Raw genomic sequence first — 21,173 nt, forward strand, 5'->3', positions numbered from 1 at the left:
GCCCTGTCGACATACTAATCGACATGATTACGATTAGTCCAGGAGCTGACCCTTTAAAGTTTCCATATCAAATGAAAATCGATGACTAATGAGGATAGACATAATAGATGTGGTTAAGTCATTATGTTCCTTGTAAGACGTAGATAGAGGTCTGCTCTTGTCATTATGATTTGTGACAGATGACTCTATTCCAGTCAAGCATGTAATATGTGAAAACGTGGGATTTGTTTAGCTAGTAATACTCGTCCATGGTCCATGTAAATACCCACTCAATAATGACTTTTGCAATTAATATTATTTGTATAAAAAAAACACCAGTTTGGAATCAAACCGATGCTGTTTTGATATACTAATTGTTGTTGTTTATTTATCATGACAAAATGAAAACGTGATGCATTATTTTTAATTCTGTTTTTATTGAAAAAATCAAGAAAATCACAATATTTACAAGAAGTATTGCACGATTATTTAGAGTATAAAATCAATAAAAGTTAGTTCGGAGACTCTAGTGTGCATGGGCTAGTCATGAAGCTAAATCATTGAAAACAATTGAGATTGGTGTAAATTCGAGAAAGTAATACTAAACACTAACCATTGCAGAAGTGAAAGACTGGCTCTCGAAATTCCTTATAGATTAGACTTTGCCAATCCAAAGTTGGATTGAAGTTTTCAATCTAATTGATTTATAATTTAATATTTTGAAACTTTCGATCCAATTTTGGATTGGTCCAATATCAGGTTGACTTTCAATCTACGGAATGCATATACAGTACACTGTAACGCTGTTTAACATTTTAAGCACGTTGTTTAAAGGTCAAGTCCACCTCAGAAAAATTATGATTTGAATGAATAGAGAAAAATCAAACAAGCAAAACGCTAAAAATTTCATCAAAATCGGATGTAAAATAAGAAAGTTATGACATTTTAAAGTTTCGCTTATTTTTCACAAAACAGTTACTAGTATATGCACATCTCAGTGACATGCAAATGAGACAGTGGATGATGTCCATCACTCACTATTTCTTTTGTTTTTATTGTTTGAATTATTCAATATTTCTTTTTTTTTACAGATTTGACAATGAGGACCACCTTGACTGAACCATATAGTATCAAAACAATGCTAATTCTACGTGTTCAGGGAGGAATTAATCTGTTTCACTTGACAATGAGGAGAAAATTAGAATATTTCATATTTCATATAATGAAATACAAAAGAAATAGTGAGTGGATGATGTCATCAGTCTTCTCATTTGCGTACCAACCAGGATGTGCATATAACTGTTTTGTGAAATTAAGCGAAAAGTTAAAATGCTATAACTTTCTTATTTTACATCCGATTTTGATGAAATTTTCAGTGTTATGCTTGTTGGATTTTTCTCTTTTTATTCAAATCAACTAATGGTTGGGGTGGACTTGTCCTTTAAGCCCGCCACTTTTTAAACTTCTTACCAAGTTGTTTGAAAGAGATTAAACACCTTGTTTAAAAGTTTAAACAAAATTTGTTAAAGTGACGGGCTTAAATTTTTTAGACAGCGTTTTACAGTGCAGAATACACGTGCGCTAACAATATTTTACAACTTGAATGGCGATCATCACAAAAAAGGTCTTGACGGAAAATACTGGAAAGAGAAAGAAATTTCAGTCTAATATTGATTTGTATATAGGCTACATAATTATCCTTTACATATATATAATTGAGTGAAAATTGAATATTTCATTCGTTGCTGTCTAATTTTCAAAAACTCTTTAAATCTTAAGTTCATATAAGTTGTTTAACCAATATTTATATACTGTGCAAATATAATGCAAATGTAAGAATTCAAATATGAAAAAAAAATGATGATGTGCCCTATATAAATTATAACCCAGACCAGATACGCGATTGACTTAGTTAAAAAAAAGTACAAGTTTCTGATTGATCTGTTATCATTAATGATTAATTTGGCACCATTAAGGGAAACAAATGAGCAGGGGCGATGAGTATAGTTTGATATAGGGGGCGGCAAAACGACATATCCCCCGCCCCCTCAATTAAACTACAGGGGTGATATAGGCCTCATGCACGATGTCCGGCACTCACCCGGTTACACTTCGTAATTCCGAAGGTTCTTTATTCCGACAGTTCGTAATTCCGATACACGTAAATTGCCTATACTTCGATCTTCGTTAATCCGAAAACGTAAAAAGGTTCGTTAATCCGAACATTTGTGGCGTTATTCGAAGGTTCGATAATCCGAAAACGAAATAAGGTTTGATGTTCCGAAGGTTCGTCAATCCGAAAACGAAATAAGGTTCGTTGTTCCGAAGGTTCGTTAATCCGAAAAGGAAATAAGGTTCGTTAATCATTAGTTTTCGGACTAACGAACCTTCGGAATTACGAACCTCATTTCGTTTTCGGATTAACGAACCTTCGGAATTACCATGGACCTATGAAGAGATGGACATTCATCGCTTACTTAATGAATTCACTTACAGATGACTGTAATTGTCCTCTGAATAACATTCTCGTCATACTAGTCTTCTTTGGTCCCATGATCGTCACCGTGAGAAGGGACGGAAGCAGTTCGTGACTGGACATTTATATTTCACAAATTATATGCGCAATAGACAACAAATCACTTAAATCATGGAAAATCGATGTGCAGTTCTTTTTTACCTTTGGTAATCTTAGTTCCATGTGTTTTATTTGGGGAAATGTCTTCATATTGTAATATAGAGGCAATATTGTGATTGATTGTTTACCATTTAAAATTTAATTTTCCCAAGTTTCTCCATAATATTCCAGATAAACGCGGTACATAACATTTATAGATCGTGTATCTCTCAATGTTATTGAGGTCCTTATGTGTGAGCGGTAGTTAGCGGATCGAATAATATCATATTTTATATCATAAAGATCGTCTGCTTTTCAAGTTTGCTGCTCCAAATATGAAGCATGTTGACTGAAAAGCACATGCTGAAACAGGGTATCAGCCAACAAAAATCAAGACCGGGAAACTGTTCCGTCTTTGGGTGATCAGATACGTCTTGGTAGTCATGGTAATTGCTATTGTTACAACACCTGTATGTTCTCATTAAGATGCGCATAACCAGGCGACGGTGACTATCATTGGACCAAAGAATTGCTCGCGTTAATCGTCCATCTCTTCATAGGTCCATGGAATTACGAACCTCACTTCGTTTTCGGACTAACGTACCTTCGGAATTACGAACCTCATTTCGTTTTCGGACTAACGAACCTTCGGAATTACGAACCTTCGGAAATGCGAACCTTCGGAATAACGAACCTTCGGAATATCCGAACCTTCGGAATAACGACGCTTCGGAATTACGAATGTATGCGCACTCGCCCATACCTATATCTTCTTCTCTGTACATGTAGTTCCCCTTTTCCCACTTATTCTTCCTTTTTTTCTTTGATATTTCACTTTGAAAACCTTTCTGGGGAGGTCGCCTCTGCACTCCCAGTATGGCGACACACTAAAATAGACTTGACATAATAGTATTGAAGTTAAAGTAGGCCTATAGGCCTACATCTCTTTTCCCCTTTTGAAAACAGAAATATCATGAATTGATATATTATTTTCTCTCTTTCTATAACATTTAAAAACAAAGCGGATGTCTCCTTGGCAGTCTGTTATTCATAAATAATCATTAAAATGGACATTATTCGTAAAGGCCTTTATTCATACAATCAGGAGAGTGTCGCTGTTCATAAAAACGCCATAGTCTGAATATTATAAATCGTGTGGATTGCATTCTCAATGTCCATGATCAGTGGCATGCCTGGGACACCTTATCACCAGGGGCAAAACCCCCTCAGCTCTCTCTCCCTTCTCTCTGTGTGCACCCACACTCCCTCTCCGCCAGTGGCGTAGCTAGGATTTTATTCCTGGGGGGGCACTGGGGGGTCCTTGCTTTTTCAGGGGGGGCACCATTTTTTCGGTATGTGTGTATCATGTGTCACAAGGGCGGATCCGACTTTCGCCAATAGGGGACGGTGCCCGAAATTATCTTCACCTATATTTTCCCCGATCAGTCACTTCTTAGTTTTATTCTTATAAAACAACATTAACATGAAATAATCTCATAAGACTTATAAAAAGTGCGAGCGCGAAGCGCGAGCGATTTTTTTTTTAACTTTCATGTATTTTGTCCTGAAAATTTAATATTCTGGGCAATGTTATGTGTGATCCTGAACAAGATTCGTATGTAACTAGATGGTTACTGCGAACGCCAAGCGCGAGCAGAAATTTTTATTAACTGTTCTAGCATTATCGAAAATGAACCTGTTAAGGACTGCTTACAGTTACCCACGAAGACGGTATATATTTCAATAATGCGAGCGCGAAGCGCGAGCAAATTTTTTTGACATTCCGACCTAAAAATGGTAATTCTAAGCACTTTTTGTATTAATAAATGGGATAGGTATGTAACTAAACAATTGATGCGAGCGCGAAGCGCGAGAGGTAGAAAATTGAGATTTCAGACCTAAAAGCGGGACACTCTATTCATATTTTGTAAATCATAAATAGGATATAGTTAATTGGGTATCATTAATAATGCGATCATGAAGCGTGAGCAGACAATTATTGATATTTTGATGTGAAACTGGATAATTTAAGTACATTTTAAATAAAGAACATGCAGGCTATCGCGCATGTTTTAGATTTAGACCTAGAATCTGGGCATTCTGAATACATTTGTTTAATGGAACATTATGGAATACACCTAGACAATATGAACTTGGAAAATCAAACAATGTGACCACGCAGCGTGAGCTTAAAATGCTGATATGTAGACCATAAAAACAAACATTTTACAGAGCACTTAAATTTGTAAATGAAAAAAAAAATAATGAAAGCTCGATGTCCGAGCTAAAATATGTTTTGTATATAGACTTCAAAACTTGCTCCATATCAGCCTATTGAGCAAGATATGAATCTCATCGAACAGGCAATTCTGGCGCGAAGCGCAAGCAAATTTATTTTTTTAATTTTTTTATTTTTGCAAGTCTTCCCCTTACATTATTTCATTCACTCGTCTTCCTCCTCTTATTTTCTTCTTCTTTTTTTTTCTTCTGTCTTTCTTTTTTTTTTTTTTTTTCTTTTCTTCTTTCTCCCTTTTTTTTTTGCTCTGCCAATTTTTTTCAGGGGGGGCACCTGGGGGGGCACACCAAATCTCAGGGGGGGCACGTGCCCCCCCATGCCCCCCCGTAGCTACGCCACTGCTCTCCGCACAATGCTCCATCGGTAAATTGCCAATTCGTCTACTGCCAACCCGTCCACTCACCACATGGTCTACCTCTAGTTAGTCTTATGCCATTCCGTCCATCAACATTTCGCATAACAAGCGGTTGGTCCAATAACCATTTGGTCCAATCATCACTTCGTCTAATGATAATCATCAGTTCGTCTATGACAATTTCGCCTCATAACCATGCAGTTGGTCTAATATTCATTTTATTTTCATTCATTTTGCCCAACTAACACTTTGTCGAATTAGACCAAATGGTATATGGACTAAATGGCTATTGGACCAACTGGTCATTAGACGAAATGGTGAATGGACGAAATGGCAAATAGACCATGCGGATATTGGACGAAATGAAGGTAGACCAAGTGATAGTATAGACGAGTTGGCAATTGGGCGAATTGGCATTGGACCAAATGAAAATAAACCGCTCCGTCATCCCCCTTTCTCCTCCCCCCTCTTTCCCCCTCGTATGTCCCTGTCTCCCCTCCCCTCAAATCACAATCTTCTATATTTTTTTCCGTTTCACTCACTACTAGTATGCACGCTGAGTAATAACATACAGTATTCTCAAGAATTTTCAAAAACGTTTGACTGAATTAATAAATATCATCATATAGGCAGATATTTTGGAACAACTTAAATGCTTAAGGTAAACTTTATTTAACAGGTGTCCACCTTTCAAGATAATTTACGATATCACAGTAATCATCATCATCATCATTTGAGAAAAGTATTTCACAATAATTCTTAATGGAATTTATACTCGGGTAATGCAAACAAATAAAGTAAGTGGATAAATTATCAGGCACATAATTGAATTAATCAAGTTATCTTAAACTTTTAAAAAAGGCAACTCCAAAAGGCAATACGATAAAACCATGACAATCTTTGACATAACAAACATAAAAACCATGCTGATTAAAAATATTACTACAATATACTACGATTACTGCAACACGGAAAAAGTAAACTTTTTGCAAAACTATTCAAAATTATAAATGATTATTAGCCAAGTTTTACTCTAAATTAACCGCCAAAACAAAATCACGAGCTACAAATAATTATTTATGGAGTCATGCATGAATTAATATCGGTAATGGGCGGATAAATTCAGTTTAGCTTTAAACTTGAAGACATTCCCCTTTTTCAAATCGCTTGTCTCGACTCTATCGTCCATTGATTGGTCCTCCCGCGGCGAAATCACAGACGCGGTAGTATTTGTCCGAACCTTTAAATTTCTTGTCACACCAGCATGTGAACCCACGTGGATGGGTGCATACTATAAACATGATAAAGAAAGAAGACAAATTCAATAAACTTTCATTAGACAGGGGCCGCGGAACTTTTTCACGGTGGGGGGGGGGGGGGGGGGGGCTGACCATGCAAAAAAATCACAATCATATGGTCATTTTTAAGTTACATCAAAAATAAAAACTGAAAAGAATACGACCAGCTGCATAATAGCTAAGCAAAAGAAAATGACACTAGTAAATCATTATTTACGCAATTTATTGAAAATGATTATGAACAAGTTAAAAAAAAATATGTAGGATAATAACAACTTGAGACAACAAAACGACCAAAAGCGCTGTCGATTTTTCTAATGGTTGTCTTGATTTTTGTTCTTCTGCACTCTAACAAATGATTTTGTGAATAGGTCATTGGCTAAGCAAGTATAAAACATTATTTTAACCAACAGTTCATAGTTTGGTCTAAAAATAAGGAGTGGATGCGGCACACGCGGCATAATCCATAATAGTCTGAATTAAAAAAAAAATAATATATAGTCAAAACGCATTTTATTTTTTTCACACAACGCAGTTTACTATGAACCTTACAGTAGTTGTTTAAACAGTTTAAACAAGTGTATAAAATCTTAAACAACAAAGTTTTACTTTTTTCATAATCAATTCTCAATGAATTAGGCATGGTTGGTTAACTTGCTAAACAACTATACTATATCGGCGTTGTATTAAATTTAAACAACGTTTATACTGCAGTGTATGAAAGAGTAACTTAGATCATGGACTTACTAAATAGGTCCATGCTTTATTCAATCAAATTATAATTATTTACCTGAAAACCTCCTTCCTCGTTTATCAGTCATGTGTTGACTGACGAGATCCACGGCATCATCCAATTCCATTTCAGCTTGCCTCTTCTCGAAGTCATTGAAATCGAAAGCTGATGTGGCGACGACAGCGACGACCACGAACAGAGCAATGATGATGATTTTGGATGCCATTTTGAGATGTTCTGTCTGGTTTAAAGAGAAAAAAATATATATATGTAACTCATTACTGGCACACTAAGGTTTGCATTTGTTTTTACTTTATCCGGTGAATTACAATAACAATGAATTATCATTATAGTTTCATTTACCTCTGGCCTGGGTAAATACTCAAAGAATTTAATTCTAAAAGTACAGGTTGTTTTGAAATTTAGCTTTGTTCATAAACAAATCATTATTCTCTCGCAAAATATAGAGTTCTCAAAGACATATATCAAAAAGGGTATTTATAATATTTAGTCTGCAATTCAATCCATTTTTATTTCTTATCTGTGTTGTTGATTCAAAAATGATAAAAAAAGACTGAAGAGGAAAACAAAATCTGTATTGATGAAATACTTCTATGATGACCCATGTTGATTGACTCTATCATGATAAAACGAATACAGTATCGGAAAAATAAATATGAATTGCAATGAAATACATGAAGGAAACTGAGCAAAACGAAGCGGGCACCAATCGCCTTCATAAAATATTGTCTAGAGACACTATATTGATTGATTGATTGATTGATTGATTTTATTTCGCAAGTCCCCATAACATATATACAGTAGCATTAAAACAACAGGCTTGTACAGGATGACCCACGAAAGCTCGAAAGCTTATTTCCAGTGGGGTCGATCCTCGACATATAGAATTAAGATAATAAAATGGTAAAATTATACTATTTACATATTAAAAAGATGAAGAAAAAAAAATCAGAATTTACTATTACCAATAAATAAGATATATAGATAATATATATAAGAATATAACGAAGAAGAAGAAGAAAAGAAGGAGAAGAAGGAGGAGGAATAGAAGAAGAAAGAGGAGGAGGAGGAGGAGACGGAAGAAAAGGATGAGGAAGAAAAATAATAAGGAGAAGAACAACAGCAAAAACGGCGACAACAATAACAACACGAAGAGGAGAATAGAAGGAAGAGATAACAGAAATAGAAAGAATAGAAGAAAGGACATATCAAAGCTTCAATCAAACTATGTAAAATACATGATAATACCTGGTAGAGAAGAGAAAAGAACGTGGTCAGTATTCAGGCTAAATCAACCGTATAACATATCATTTGCATCTTCTCTTTGACTCTCAAGTGAAAGATATTCTTTCAATTTCCTCTTAAAATGCAAAAAGTTTCCTATTTCCTTTATATCATTGGGAAGGGAATTCCAATGTTTTATAGCATTGTAATAAAAGGAGTTACCAATACTACCTACCCTTTCTGGTAAGCAAAAGTTGAAATGGCTGTTTCTTGTATTATAGTTATGTAATTCGGTATAGATTAAAGTTTGATCCAATGTAATGATTCGATCTATTGTGATAGATTTTATGCACGTGGTGCAAAATAAGCTGTATTGATCTTTTGTTGACTTCAAGAAAACCTGCTCCAGAGAGTTCGGTGTAGCCAACATGGGTTCTGGGACCAGAACAGTTAATGAATCTAACCATTTTTTTCTGTATAATTTTCAACTTCTTTTTATCGAGTTCGCTTATGCCACTAAACCAAGCAGGGTTAGCATAGTCAAATAAACTCTGAATAATAGCAAAACAGAGAATACGCCTTGCTTTTTTATCCATACAACTTTGATACCTGTACAGAAATTTCAAACGGGCATTCGCCTTTTTCACGATTGATTCTACTAAAGATGAAAATGAAAGGGAGCTAGTCAACTCAATGCCTAAATACTTTACAGATTCTTTCCTCTGAATTATTTTATTATTGTATGATACTTCAAATTCAAATGAAGTTTCATAATTACTTTTAGAACAAAACAGAATGCTCTCGGTTTTGCCTAAGTGTAACGATAATCTATTATCAGTCATCCAATCGACACATGTATATAGACAGCTGTTCGCTAAGTTTTTCCTCCACAAATTTTGGGTTGGAATTTGAACAAAGTAGTACGCTATCATCTGCATACAATAATAATTTACAGTCAGCTTTTATACAAATAGACATGTCATTGATATAAGTTGAAAATAGAATTGGGCCTAAAATACTTCCCTGTGGAACTCCACACGTTATAGGCATAATTTTGGAACGAATATCGCGAATAGCCACTAGTACTTGATGTCGATTCGACAAGTAGGATTTGAACCATGCTACAGTAGCCTGGTTAAAACCCATTATTTGTAATTTTTTCAATAAGATGCCATGATTAACTGTATCAAATGCTTTTTGAAGATCTAGGAGTACCATCCCAACGAATTGTCCCTTAGAAATATTAGTTCTCAGATAATCAGTCAAGTGAATAAGGCATGTCTCAGTCGAATAGTCATGTCGAAAACCAGACTGATATTCGTAAATCATATCATTTTCTTTAAAATATTTTTCGATCTGAACACATACCGCCTTTTCTAGAATTTTGGATACTATGCTTAAAACACTGATAGGTCTATAGTTTTCAACAGCAGTTTTATCTTTCTTCTTATGAATATGAGTTACTTTTGCAATTTTCATATCCTCTGGGAAAGTGCTAGTAAAGATAGATAGATTTATCAAGAAATTTAATGATTTGTACAAACTCTTTGCTCCTTCTTTTAGAAATTTAGCAGGGATCAAAAATCTAACCCAGTGCTTTTTGATACATTTAATTTACGCAACTCATTAAAAATGAATTGATCACTAACAGGTAATAATTCAAATTTATCTTGGCTATACTTTTTTTTCTCATAAAATTCACGAATGTTATCACTGTCTGCAATGAAAATGTCTTTGCAAGATGGAAGTTTATCTACCAACGTAGCTGCGACATTTGTAAAATAGGAATTGAATTCATTGGAAATAGTTATCTTATCATGACATAATTCTCCGTCAATTGAAACGACTAATTCTTGGTCCTTTCCATTTTTCTTTTTTAATCCCAAACTTTTTAGATTCTAACAAAGTCTTTTAGAATCATTTTTATTTTCTTCTATTTTATTTTGTAGGTATTCTAATTTGGCCTTTTTCACCTCTCTTTGAACAATATTTCTGAATTTCTTGTATCTTTTGGAAAGCGTGTCATAATCCTCATCGCTTAGATTTTTCTTCATTTTTTTATACGCCACATTTCTTTCTCGAATAAGAGAAATAATATCTTTAGTCATCCAGTGTTTTGATCTCTGTTTAATTCTAATCCGTTTTTTTGAGGCGCTATCATATTCAACGTTGAAATAAAAGTATTTTGAAAAACTGACCAAGCCTTATTTACGTCAGTGCATTGGGTTAAATCTGACCAATCAACGGCAGACAGTTTAAGATTGAAAGATTCTTCGCTATATTTTTTCAACGATCTAATATCAGTGGTTCTGTGAACACCTATATAGCCAGCAAATAATTTTCTTTCTTGTACAGAAAGTAAAAGAATGGTCACTTATACCAAGATCAATAACACCACTTTGACTTATTTTTTGTTCGTTATTACAGATAACATGGTCCAACAAAGAAGAACGTGTGTGTGTGACACGGGTTGCATCTTTGATCAGTTGGCTAAATCCATGAAGACTCAATAAGTCAGTATATTTTTTAGCCAATGGAGATTTCTGAAAAAGACAAACATTCATATCACCTAAAAGTATAATTTTATCATCTTTCTTTAATGTATGGAGAATACTTGACATCTTCTCAATAAATTGATTGCTTTTCGGAGGCCTATAAATGACGCCAGCAATAATTGGTTTTGATCTTGGTAGAAGCAAATTAATCCACAGTGATTCAGAATCACCTGTACTTAAAACATCTATGATATTGAATGCAATATCATTTCTGACATAAAAACATACACCACCCCCAGAGCCTGATAATCTATCATTGCGTATTACTTTGTATCCATCTATATTGATATCTTCATCATTCACCGAGTCATTTAGCCATAATGTTTCTGTAAAAGCAATGACTGCAAGATTCTTTCTCTTAAATATAATTCGAAGTTCTGAAATTTTTGGTAGAATAGAACTCACATTTAGATGTACAAAGTGAAGACCTTTTACAGCAAATATGTTTTCAAATCTTGATAAAGTAAACTTGCATCCTTCGAGTTTTGTTGTTGTAAATTTGGCTCTGGAATGTTTTCGGGTACCCGAATTTCTTTCTCACAGTTTACAATAGTATTATTGTAGTCGTCAAATAAAGATTCACAGAAAGATGGTAAAAAACAGGTTGAACAAAACCATTCATTATACCTACATGTTTTAGCGTTACTTCATACTTGTGAATTATATCCTCCTTAAAAAAAAACTGTTTGTTGATACCTTGCAAATTCACAAAAATCTGTACATTTCTTGTTTAATAATAATATTCCAAACCGTGAAACTCACCGTTTCTCTATCTATTGGAGTATAGAATTGACTTTGAAGCCTTGAAATGTTGTTTCTGTATAAACAGCGGTTGTGAACTATACTGATCTTCTCGAATATCTTGGTGAGATGGAATCGATATTGATGCCTTCCCCAAGAACAACTCGTTATTTATACATTTTCCCATTCTCTGGTTTTCTTCAAAATCCGTTCCACTATAAACATGAAATCGAGCATCAAAGCGCCCCTCATTCAAAATTGTGAAATAAAATCACTCCGATATCTAGTTCCCCGGTTTTTTTAAATCGAATTTTATCCATGAGCACCCATATGAACGGAAGCTTTAGAATCATCATGTCTTAAAGAAAATAAGAGATATTCATCTTACCCTGTTAACTTAAAGATCCTATTTTGTCGAAATGGTGATATATTTTTTTTGTCATGTCAATTCCTAGTCTAAATAGCTTTATGACGTCGGACATGGATGTCGACATGTATGGCGAAATACGCTATCTTGCCGATAGACTTTAAAAAAATGTTTTAATGGCGACTTATAACTGTCTTGTTCTAAACAAAGTTGACTTAGCAACACTGGCGTACAGATGGCGGTGATTGAGGGCCTTGGATCCCCTCCTCCCCAAAAAATTCACAACCAAGATAAAAAAAGGGAGAAAGAGAAAAGAATGAAAAGAGGAAGGGGTAAAATATTACGTTATTATTAAAATCACGTCAGAATTCGTCACAAAATTAGATTCCCTGGTTAGATCTCTCTATATAAAAAAGTTTGCTAACTCGCTTCGCTCTAACACAGCTTTTTCGAAATTTGTCCCTATGTGCGCGACGTCTGGCCCCCTCAATTTTTTTTTCTTTTTGCTTGGCAAGATAACGTATGACAGAAATATCCTCTTGGCAAGAAAACGTTTCTCGCCCTGTCGACATACTAATCGACATGATTACGATTAGTCCAGGAGCTGACCCTTTAAAGTTTCCATATCAAATGAAAATCGATGACTAATGAGGATAAACATAATAGATGTGGTTAAGTCATTATGTTCCTTGTAAGACGTAGATAAAGGTCTACTCTTGTCATTATGATTTGTGACAGATGACTCTTTTTCAGTCAAGCATGTAATATGTGAAAACGTGGGATTTGTTTAGCAAGTAATACTCGTCCATGGTCCATGTAAATACCCACTCAATAATGACTTTTGCAATTAATATTATTTGTATAAAAAAAAACCCACCAGTTTGGAATCAAACCGATGCTGTTTTGATATACTAATTGTTGTTGTATAAACACCTATCTGGTGTTAGACCAAAACCAAACTGGTGTTGTTTAACACTTCTCTGGTGTGGACATATATACATGTAGATTTCGGGCTGGTGGTAAATCAACACCGGAGTTTTTGCAGTTTATTTATCATGACAAAATGAATACGTGATGCATTTTTTTTTAATTCTGTTTTTATTGAAAAAAATCAAGAAAATCACAATATTTACAAGAATTATTGCATGATAATTTAGAGTATAAAATCAATAAAAGTTAGTTCGGAGACTCTAATGTGCATGGGCTAGTCAGAAAGCTAAATAAATCATTGAAAACAATTGAGATTGGTGTCAATTCGAGAAAGTAACCAAATACTGACCATTGCAGAAGTGAAAGACTGCACTCTCGAAATTCCTTATAGATTAGACTTTGCCAATCCAAAGTTGGATTGAAGTTTTCAATCTAATTGATTTAAAATTCAATATTCGACTGAAACTTTCGATCCAATTCTTTATTGGTCCAATATCAGGTTGACTTTCAATCTATACGGAATGCATGCCGTAGGCCTGCAGTACACTGTAAAAACGCTGTTTAAAATGTTAAGCACGTTGTTTAAGCCCGCCACTTTTTAAACTTCTAACGAAGTTGTTTGAAAGAGGCACCTTGTTAAAAAGTTTAAACAAATTTTTTTAAAGTGACGGGCTTAAATTTTTAAACAGCGTTCTATATACAGTGCAGAAGACACGTGCGCTAACAATATTTTACAACTTGTATGGCGATCATCACAAAAAAAGTTCTTGACGGAAAATACTGGAAAGGGAAAGAAATTTCAGTCTAATATTGATTTGTATATATATAGGCTACATAATTATCCTTTACAGTATAATTGAGTGAAAATTGAATATTTCATTCGTTGCTGTCTAATTTAAAAAAATCTTTAAATCTTAAGTTCATATAAGTTGTTTAACCAATATTCATCGGGGACCTATCCACGGAGGATTAGTCTATATTGTTACTGGGGGTGTTGAACATTGTCACAGCACCCCCGTAACAATAGATAATCCTCCGTGGATAGGTCCATGATATTCATATACTCATATACTGTGCAAATATATGCAAATGTAAGAATTTAAATATGAAAAAAAATAATCATGTGCCCTATATAACCCAGACCAGATACGCGATTGACTTAGTTAAAAAAAAACAGTACAAGTTTTTGATTGATCTGTTTATCATTAATGATTAACTTTGCACCATTAACGGGAACAAAAGAGCAGGGGCGATGACAGTGTAGTTTGATATAGGGGGCGGCAAAACGACATATCCCCCGCCCCCTCAATTAAACTACAGGTATGACAGGGGTGATAGGCCTCACGATGTCCGGCACTCACCCATACCTATATCTTCTTCTCTATACATGTAGTCCCTTTCCCCCACTTATTCTTCCTTTTTTCTGTTATTTTTCACTTTGAAAATCTTACTGGGGAGGTCGACCGCCTCTGCACTTTCAGTATGGCGACACACTTGACATAATAGTATTGAAGTTAAAGTAGGCCTATAGGTTTTACTTTCAATACAGCCCGAGATAAGTCATGGTATAGGGGCCTTCGTCTCTTTTCCACTTTTGAAAACAGAAATATCATGAATCGATATCTTATTTTCTCTCTTTCTATAACAAATAAAAAAAAAAGAGAATGTCTCCTTGGCAGTCTTTTATTCATATATCAAAATGGACGTTGTTCTTAAAGGCCTTATTCATACAATCAGGAGAGTGTCGCTATTCATATAAGAACGCCATAGTCTGAATATTATAAATCATGTGGATTGCATTCTCAATGTTCATGATCAGTGGCATGGACACCTCATCACCAGGGGCAAAACCTCCTGCAGCTCTTTTCCCCTTCCCTCAGCATGTGTGCACCCTGCACACTCTCTCTCTCCGCACAATGCTCCATCGGTAAATTGCCAATTCGTCTACTGCCAACCCGTCCACTCACCACATGGTCTACCTTCATTTAGTCTAATGCAATTCCGTCCATCAACATTTCGTGTAACAAGCAGTTGGTCAAATAAACATTTGGTCTAATAATCACTTCGTCTAATCACCAGTTCGGTCTGACCATTTCGTCTCATAACCAGTTGGTCTAATATTCGTTTATTTTCATTCATTTTGCCCAATTAACACTTAGTCCAATTAGACCAAATGGTATGACTAAATAGCTATGGGACCAACTGGTCATTACACGAAATGGTGAATGGACGAAATGGCAAATAGACCATGCGGATATTGGACGAAATGAAGGTAGACCAAGTGATAGTACAGACGAGTTGGCAATTGGGCGAATTGGCATTGGACCAAATGAAAATAAACCGCTCCGTCATCCCCCTTTCTCCTCCCCCTCTTTCCCCCTCGTATGTCCATGTCTCCCTTCCCCCTCGAATCACAATCTTCTATTTTTTTTTCATTTCACTCACTACTAGTATGCACGCTGAGTAATAACATACAGTATTCTCAAGAATTTTCAAAAACGTTTGACTGAATTAATAAATATGATCATATAGGCAGATATTTTGGAACAACTGAAATGCTTAAGGTAAACTTTATTTAACAGGTGTCCACATTTCAAGATAATTTACGATATCACAGTAATCATCATCACCATCATTTGAGAAAAGTATTTCACAATAATTCTTAATGGAATTTATACTCGGGTAATGCAAACAAATAAAGTAAGTGGATAAATTATCAGGCACATAATTGAATTAATCAAGTTATCTTAAACTTTGAAAAAAGGCAACTCCAAAAGGCAATACGATAAAACCATGACAATCTTTGACATAACAAACATAAAAACCATGCTGATTAAAAATATTACTACGACTCGGATAATAACCTACAATTACTGCAACACAGAAAAAAAAAACTTTTTGCAAAACTATTCAAAATTATAAATGATTATTAGCCAGGTTTTACTATAAATTAACCGTCAAAACAATCACGAGCTACAAAGAATTATTTATGGAGTCATGCATGAATTAATATCGGTAATGGGCGGATAAATTCAGTTTAGCTTTAAACTTCAAGACATTCCCCTTTTTCAAATCGCTTGTCTCGACTCTATCGTCCATTGATTGGTCCTCCCGCGGCGAAATCACAGACGCGGTAGTATTTGTCCGAACCTTCAAATTTCTTGTCACACCAGCATGTGAACCCATGTGGATGGGTGCATACTAAAAAAATGATAAAGAAAGAAGACAAGTTCAATAAACTTTCATTAGACAGGGGCCGCGGAACTTTTTCAAGGTGGGGGGGGGGAGGGGGGGGGGGCTGACCATGCAAAAAAAATCACAATCATATGGTCATTTTTAAGTTACATCAAAAATAAAAACTGAAAAGAATACGACCAGCTGCATAATAGCTAAGCAAAAGAAAATGACTCTAGTAAATAATTATTTACGCAATTTATTGAAAATAATTATGAACAAGTTAAAAAAAAATATGTAGGATAATAACAACTTGAGACAACAAAACGACCAAAAGCGCTGTCGATTTTTCTAATGGTTGTCTTGATTTGTGTTCTTCTGCACTTGCACTCTAACAAATGATATTGTGAATAGGTCATTGACTAAGCAAGCAAAACATTATTTTAACCAACAATTCATAGTTTGGTCTTAATAAACATTTTATAACGGAGAATATGCGGCACATGTTGCATAATAGTACTTGTCTGAATTAGAAAAAAAAAATATACGGTCAAAACACAGTTTAAATTTTTCACACAACGCAGTTTACTATGAACCTTACAGTAGTTGTTTAAACAGTTTAAACAGGTGTATAAAATCTTAAACAACAAAGTTTTATTTTTAATACTAAATTCTCGATGAATTAAGCATGTTTGTTTAACTTGTTAAACAACTACTATACCAGCGTTGTATTAAATTTTAAATAGCATTTTTACTGCAGTACACACTGTTAAAATAATTTAAACATCGCTGTTTACAATGTGAATCGTACAGTAGTTCTTTAAAAGTTTAAACAAGTGTATAAAATCTTAAACAACCATGCTTAAATCATTTATAAGTGAATATTTGAATTGGAGCTTTGTTGTTTAATATTTTAAGCACTTGTTTATAATGTTTAAACAACTATACTGTGCGATTCACATAGTAAACAGCGTTGTTTGAATATTATTTTTAACAGTGCATGAAAAAGTAACTTAGATCATGGACTTTCTACATGTACTAAAATAGGTCCATGCTTTATTCAATCAAATGATATTTACCTGAAAACCTCCTTCCTCGTTTATCAGTCATGTGTTGACTGACGAGATCCACGGCATCATCCAATTCCATTTCAGCTTGCCTCTTCTCGAAGTCATTGAAATCGAAAGCTGATGTGGCGACGACAGCAACGACCACGAGCAGAGCAATGATGGTGATTTTGGACGCCATTTTGAGATGTTCTGTCTGGTTTAAAGGGAAAATATATATATATGTAACTCATTACTGGCACACTAAGGTTTGCATTTGTTTTTACTTTATACGGTGAATTACAATAACAATGAATTATTAAGATAGTTTCATTTACCTCTGGCCTGGGTAACTACACATAAAATTTAATTCTAAAAGTTCAGGTTGTTTTGAAATTTAGCTTTGTTCATAAACAAATCATTATTCTCTCGCAAAACATAGAATTCTCAAAGACATTTATCAAAAAGGGTATTTATAATATTTAGTCTGCAATTCAATGCATTTTTATTTCTTATCTGTGTTGTTGATTCAAAAATCATAAAAAAGACTGAAGAGGGAACAAAAATCTGTATTGATGAAATAATTCTATGATGACCCATGTTGATTGACTCTATCATGATAAAACGAATACAGTATCGGAAAAATAAATATGAATTGCAATGAAATACATGAAGGAAAACTGAGCAAAACGAAGCGGGCACAACAATCGCCTTTATAAAATATTGTCTAGAGACTCTATATACATACATGTTTTAGCGTTACTTCATACTTGTGAATTATATCCTCCTTAAAAAAGTTTTTTTGATACCTTGCAAATTCACCAAAATCTGTACATTTCTTGTTTAATAATAATATTCCAAACCGTAAAACTCACCGTTTCTCTATCTATTGGAGTAGAATTGACTTTGAAGCCTCGAAATGTTGTTTCTGTATAAACAGTGGTTGTGAACTTACTGCTCTTCTCGACTATCTTGGTGAGATGGAATCGATATTGATGCCTTCCCCAAGAACAACTCGTTATTTTATACATTTTCCAATTCTCTGGTTTTCTTCAAAATCCGTTCCACTATAAACATGAAATCGAGCATCAAAGCGCCCCCTCATTCAAAGTTGTGAAATGAAATCACTCCGATATCTAGTTCCCCGGTTTTTTTTAATCGAATTTTATCCATGAGCACCCATATCTACGGAAGCTTTAGAATAGCATCCTGTCTTGAAGAGAATAAGATATATTCATCTTTCCCTGTTAACCTAAAGGTCCTATTTTGTCGAAATGGTAAGATATTTGTTTTTGCCATGTCAATTGGGGCCTAGTCTAAATAGCTTTATGATGTCGACATGTATGGCGAAATACGCCATCTTTCCGATAGACTTAGATAAAAAATGTTTTGATGGCGACTTAAAACTTGTTCTATAACAAAGTTGACTTGTCAACACTGGCGTACAGATGGTGGTGATTGAGGGCCGTGGAGCCCCTCCTCCCCCCAAAAATCACAACCAAGATTAAAAAGGGGAAAAGGAAAAGAATGAAAAGAGAAAGGGGTGAAATATTACGTTATTATTAAAATCACGTCAAAATTCGTCACAAAATTAGATTCCCGGATTATATTTCTATATATAAAAAAGTTTGCTAACTCGCTTCGCTCTAACGCAGCTTTTTCGAAATTTGTCCCTATGTGCGCGACGTCTGGCCCCCTCAATTCTTTTTTTTTTCTTTTGCTTGGCAAGATAACGTATCTCGCCATGTTGACAGAAATACCCTCTTGGCAAGAAAACCTTTCTCGCCCTGTCGACATACTAATCGACATGATTACGATTAGTCCAGGAGCTGACCCTTTAAAGTTTCCATATGAAATGAAAATCAATGACTAATGAGGATAGACATAATAGATGTGGTTAAGTCATTATGTTCCTTGTAAGACGTAGATAAAGGTCTGCTCTTGTCATTATGATTCGTGACAGATGACTCTTTTTCAGTCAAGCATGTAATATGTGAAAACGTGGGATTTGTTTAGCAAGTAATACTCGTCCATGGTCCATGTAACATTATAACCACTCAATAATGACTTTTGCAATTAAAATTATTGGTATTTCTTTTTTTTTTGGTACTTCCAGCCCGCATGATCGAGAAAAACGACAAAAATACATTGTCACAGACATGAATTTACGTTAGACTTTTCATGCTTTGTTAGGTTTGTCACAACAAACAACTTTTAAGAGTGATAAACACCCGGGGGTAAACATCGGACCTTGAACTCACTCTCTCTAAAAGTATTAGAAAGTATAATAAAAAAGAATAAAGGAACTTTGCCGATAGTAGAGTGTGTGCGGCGTTGGCTCAAATGCAAAATTCAATATAAGTGATGATGAATATAAAGAAATATAAAAAGCAAAAACAGCTTACTGAGAGCTGTCAAAAATTTAATAAAAATACTCGCATATTTTCGATAAGAAAATATCAAAACACTTATTGTTGATTTTATTATCATTGCAAATTCATCATCGATTCTTTTGGGTTTAATTTTAAGAACAATCATACAGTCAATTGACGCCATCAAGGGGGCTCTTTTTTTTTTGAATAATAGTGCCATTTCTAAAATGTTCACATCTTTTTCGTGTGGCCTGGATCCGCGCTTTTCTAGTTTCATTATATATAATATTATAATGATATTATATTTCGATATACTACTGCTATACTAGTACCAGTAATACTTACAAATCTCTATACCACTGGTTTCGATCCGTGACGTCAAGCTGTTCAAGTTGGGGGGGGGGGGGGTAAAACAAAAGAATCATCCCCCTTGAACAATAGATTCACAACACCAATCGACACCCATGCTCTTTATTTCCGATATTGAGTGAGTTTTTTCTTATTTATTTCTATATTTATTTATTTCTTTATTTACTTGTAGTTTTATTCATACATTGGCATTGTCAGTTTCAAAACTACTTTTCACAACGGCCCTATACAATTTATAATGATATATTTGAATCAGTAATATTCACATAATCAATAGCACAAATTAAATATTTGCTTATATACATATCTAAATATAGAACCCAAAAGAATTGAAAAAAAAAACTAACGAACAAAAAATATGTACATTAAAATCTAAACTATGAATCAATTGGTTTCAAAATAAACTAAACCCTCAAAACAACCCCCTCCCAAAAAAAAAAACGATTTTGAAAAAAAAATAAACAAATCATATGAAGTTCATCCTGAACAAATAAACTCAATATCAAATGGTTTGTTTTGTTCTTAACAAAACAAAACAGTTTGTAAATAAATATTAGTAGTATCTGCAATATACAATCGACGTCATTGACAGAGAAACACCTTTTTTTCTCCCCAGGAAAGGCTATCGCCCTGCGAGCCTGACTAATGACCCTATCGAAATCGATGCACTTTCATTTTCTGCAATTGTGACTAAGAAATCTTTAAAAGAAAACGAGGTTTGATGCAATGATAGTCAATGTCACCATCCAAGCATGAAATGCGATCTCCATCCCCCAATATGCAAACTTATTAAATGATGATGTTTAATAAGACCGGGGTCGCCAACCTTTACAAAGTGCACTGGCGTAAGAATGGGTGAGGGACTTGGGATTGTTTGCCCCTCAAATTTGTCACGACCAAGAAAAAAAAGGGAAAAAAAAAGGGGGGGGGGAGAGAACGGTGAATGTGATACTTTGTCTTCGACTATTACGTCAACATCTATCACAAAATTAAATTTTGTAATAAAAAATTCGAACTTTTTGCCCGCTAGCAACTTTAAAACAAATTTGCCTGATACGCCATAACTGGGCCCCTCAATATTTTAGTCTCATTACGCCAC

General features: G+C 34.5%; 1 protein-coding gene and 1 long non-coding RNA gene across 3 annotated transcripts; both read right to left on the reverse strand.

Moving 5' to 3' along the window:
• Window positions 1-5,884: 5,884 nt before the first annotated feature.
• Window positions 5,885-11,962, reverse strand: LOC135156005 (uncharacterized). The gene is made up of 3 exons (XR_010295134.1): window positions 11,838-11,962; window positions 7,333-7,512; window positions 5,885-6,535 (listed from the first exon to the last, which is right to left on the reverse strand). It is a non-coding gene; the product is annotated as an uncharacterized LOC135156005 (long non-coding RNA).
• A 3,736-nt stretch (window positions 11,963-15,698) lies between these two features.
• On the reverse strand, window positions 15,699-18,973 carry LOC135156000 (uncharacterized). Of its 2 annotated transcripts, none has more exons than XM_064106786.1 (3): window positions 18,209-18,973; window positions 17,367-17,546; window positions 15,699-16,314 (listed from the first exon to the last, which is right to left on the reverse strand). In XM_064106786.1, the coding sequence occupies exons 2-3, from the start codon at window positions 17,533-17,535 to the stop codon at window positions 16,202-16,204; spliced, it is 282 nt and encodes a 93-aa protein (XP_063962856.1). In that variant the 5' UTR covers window positions 17,536-17,546; window positions 18,209-18,973; the 3' UTR covers window positions 15,699-16,201. The 2 variants fall into 2 exon arrangements, with proteins under 2 accessions (XP_063962856.1, XP_063962855.1); XM_064106785.1 differs by having other exon boundaries at window positions 17,367-17,550.
• Window positions 18,974-21,173: the final 2,200 nt, after the last annotated feature.

This window comes from Lytechinus pictus, chromosome 11, assembly GCF_037042905.1.
Source record: "Lytechinus pictus isolate F3 Inbred chromosome 11, Lp3.0, whole genome shotgun sequence".
NCBI classification, from domain to species: Eukaryota; Metazoa; Echinodermata; class Echinoidea; order Temnopleuroida; family Toxopneustidae; genus Lytechinus; species Lytechinus pictus.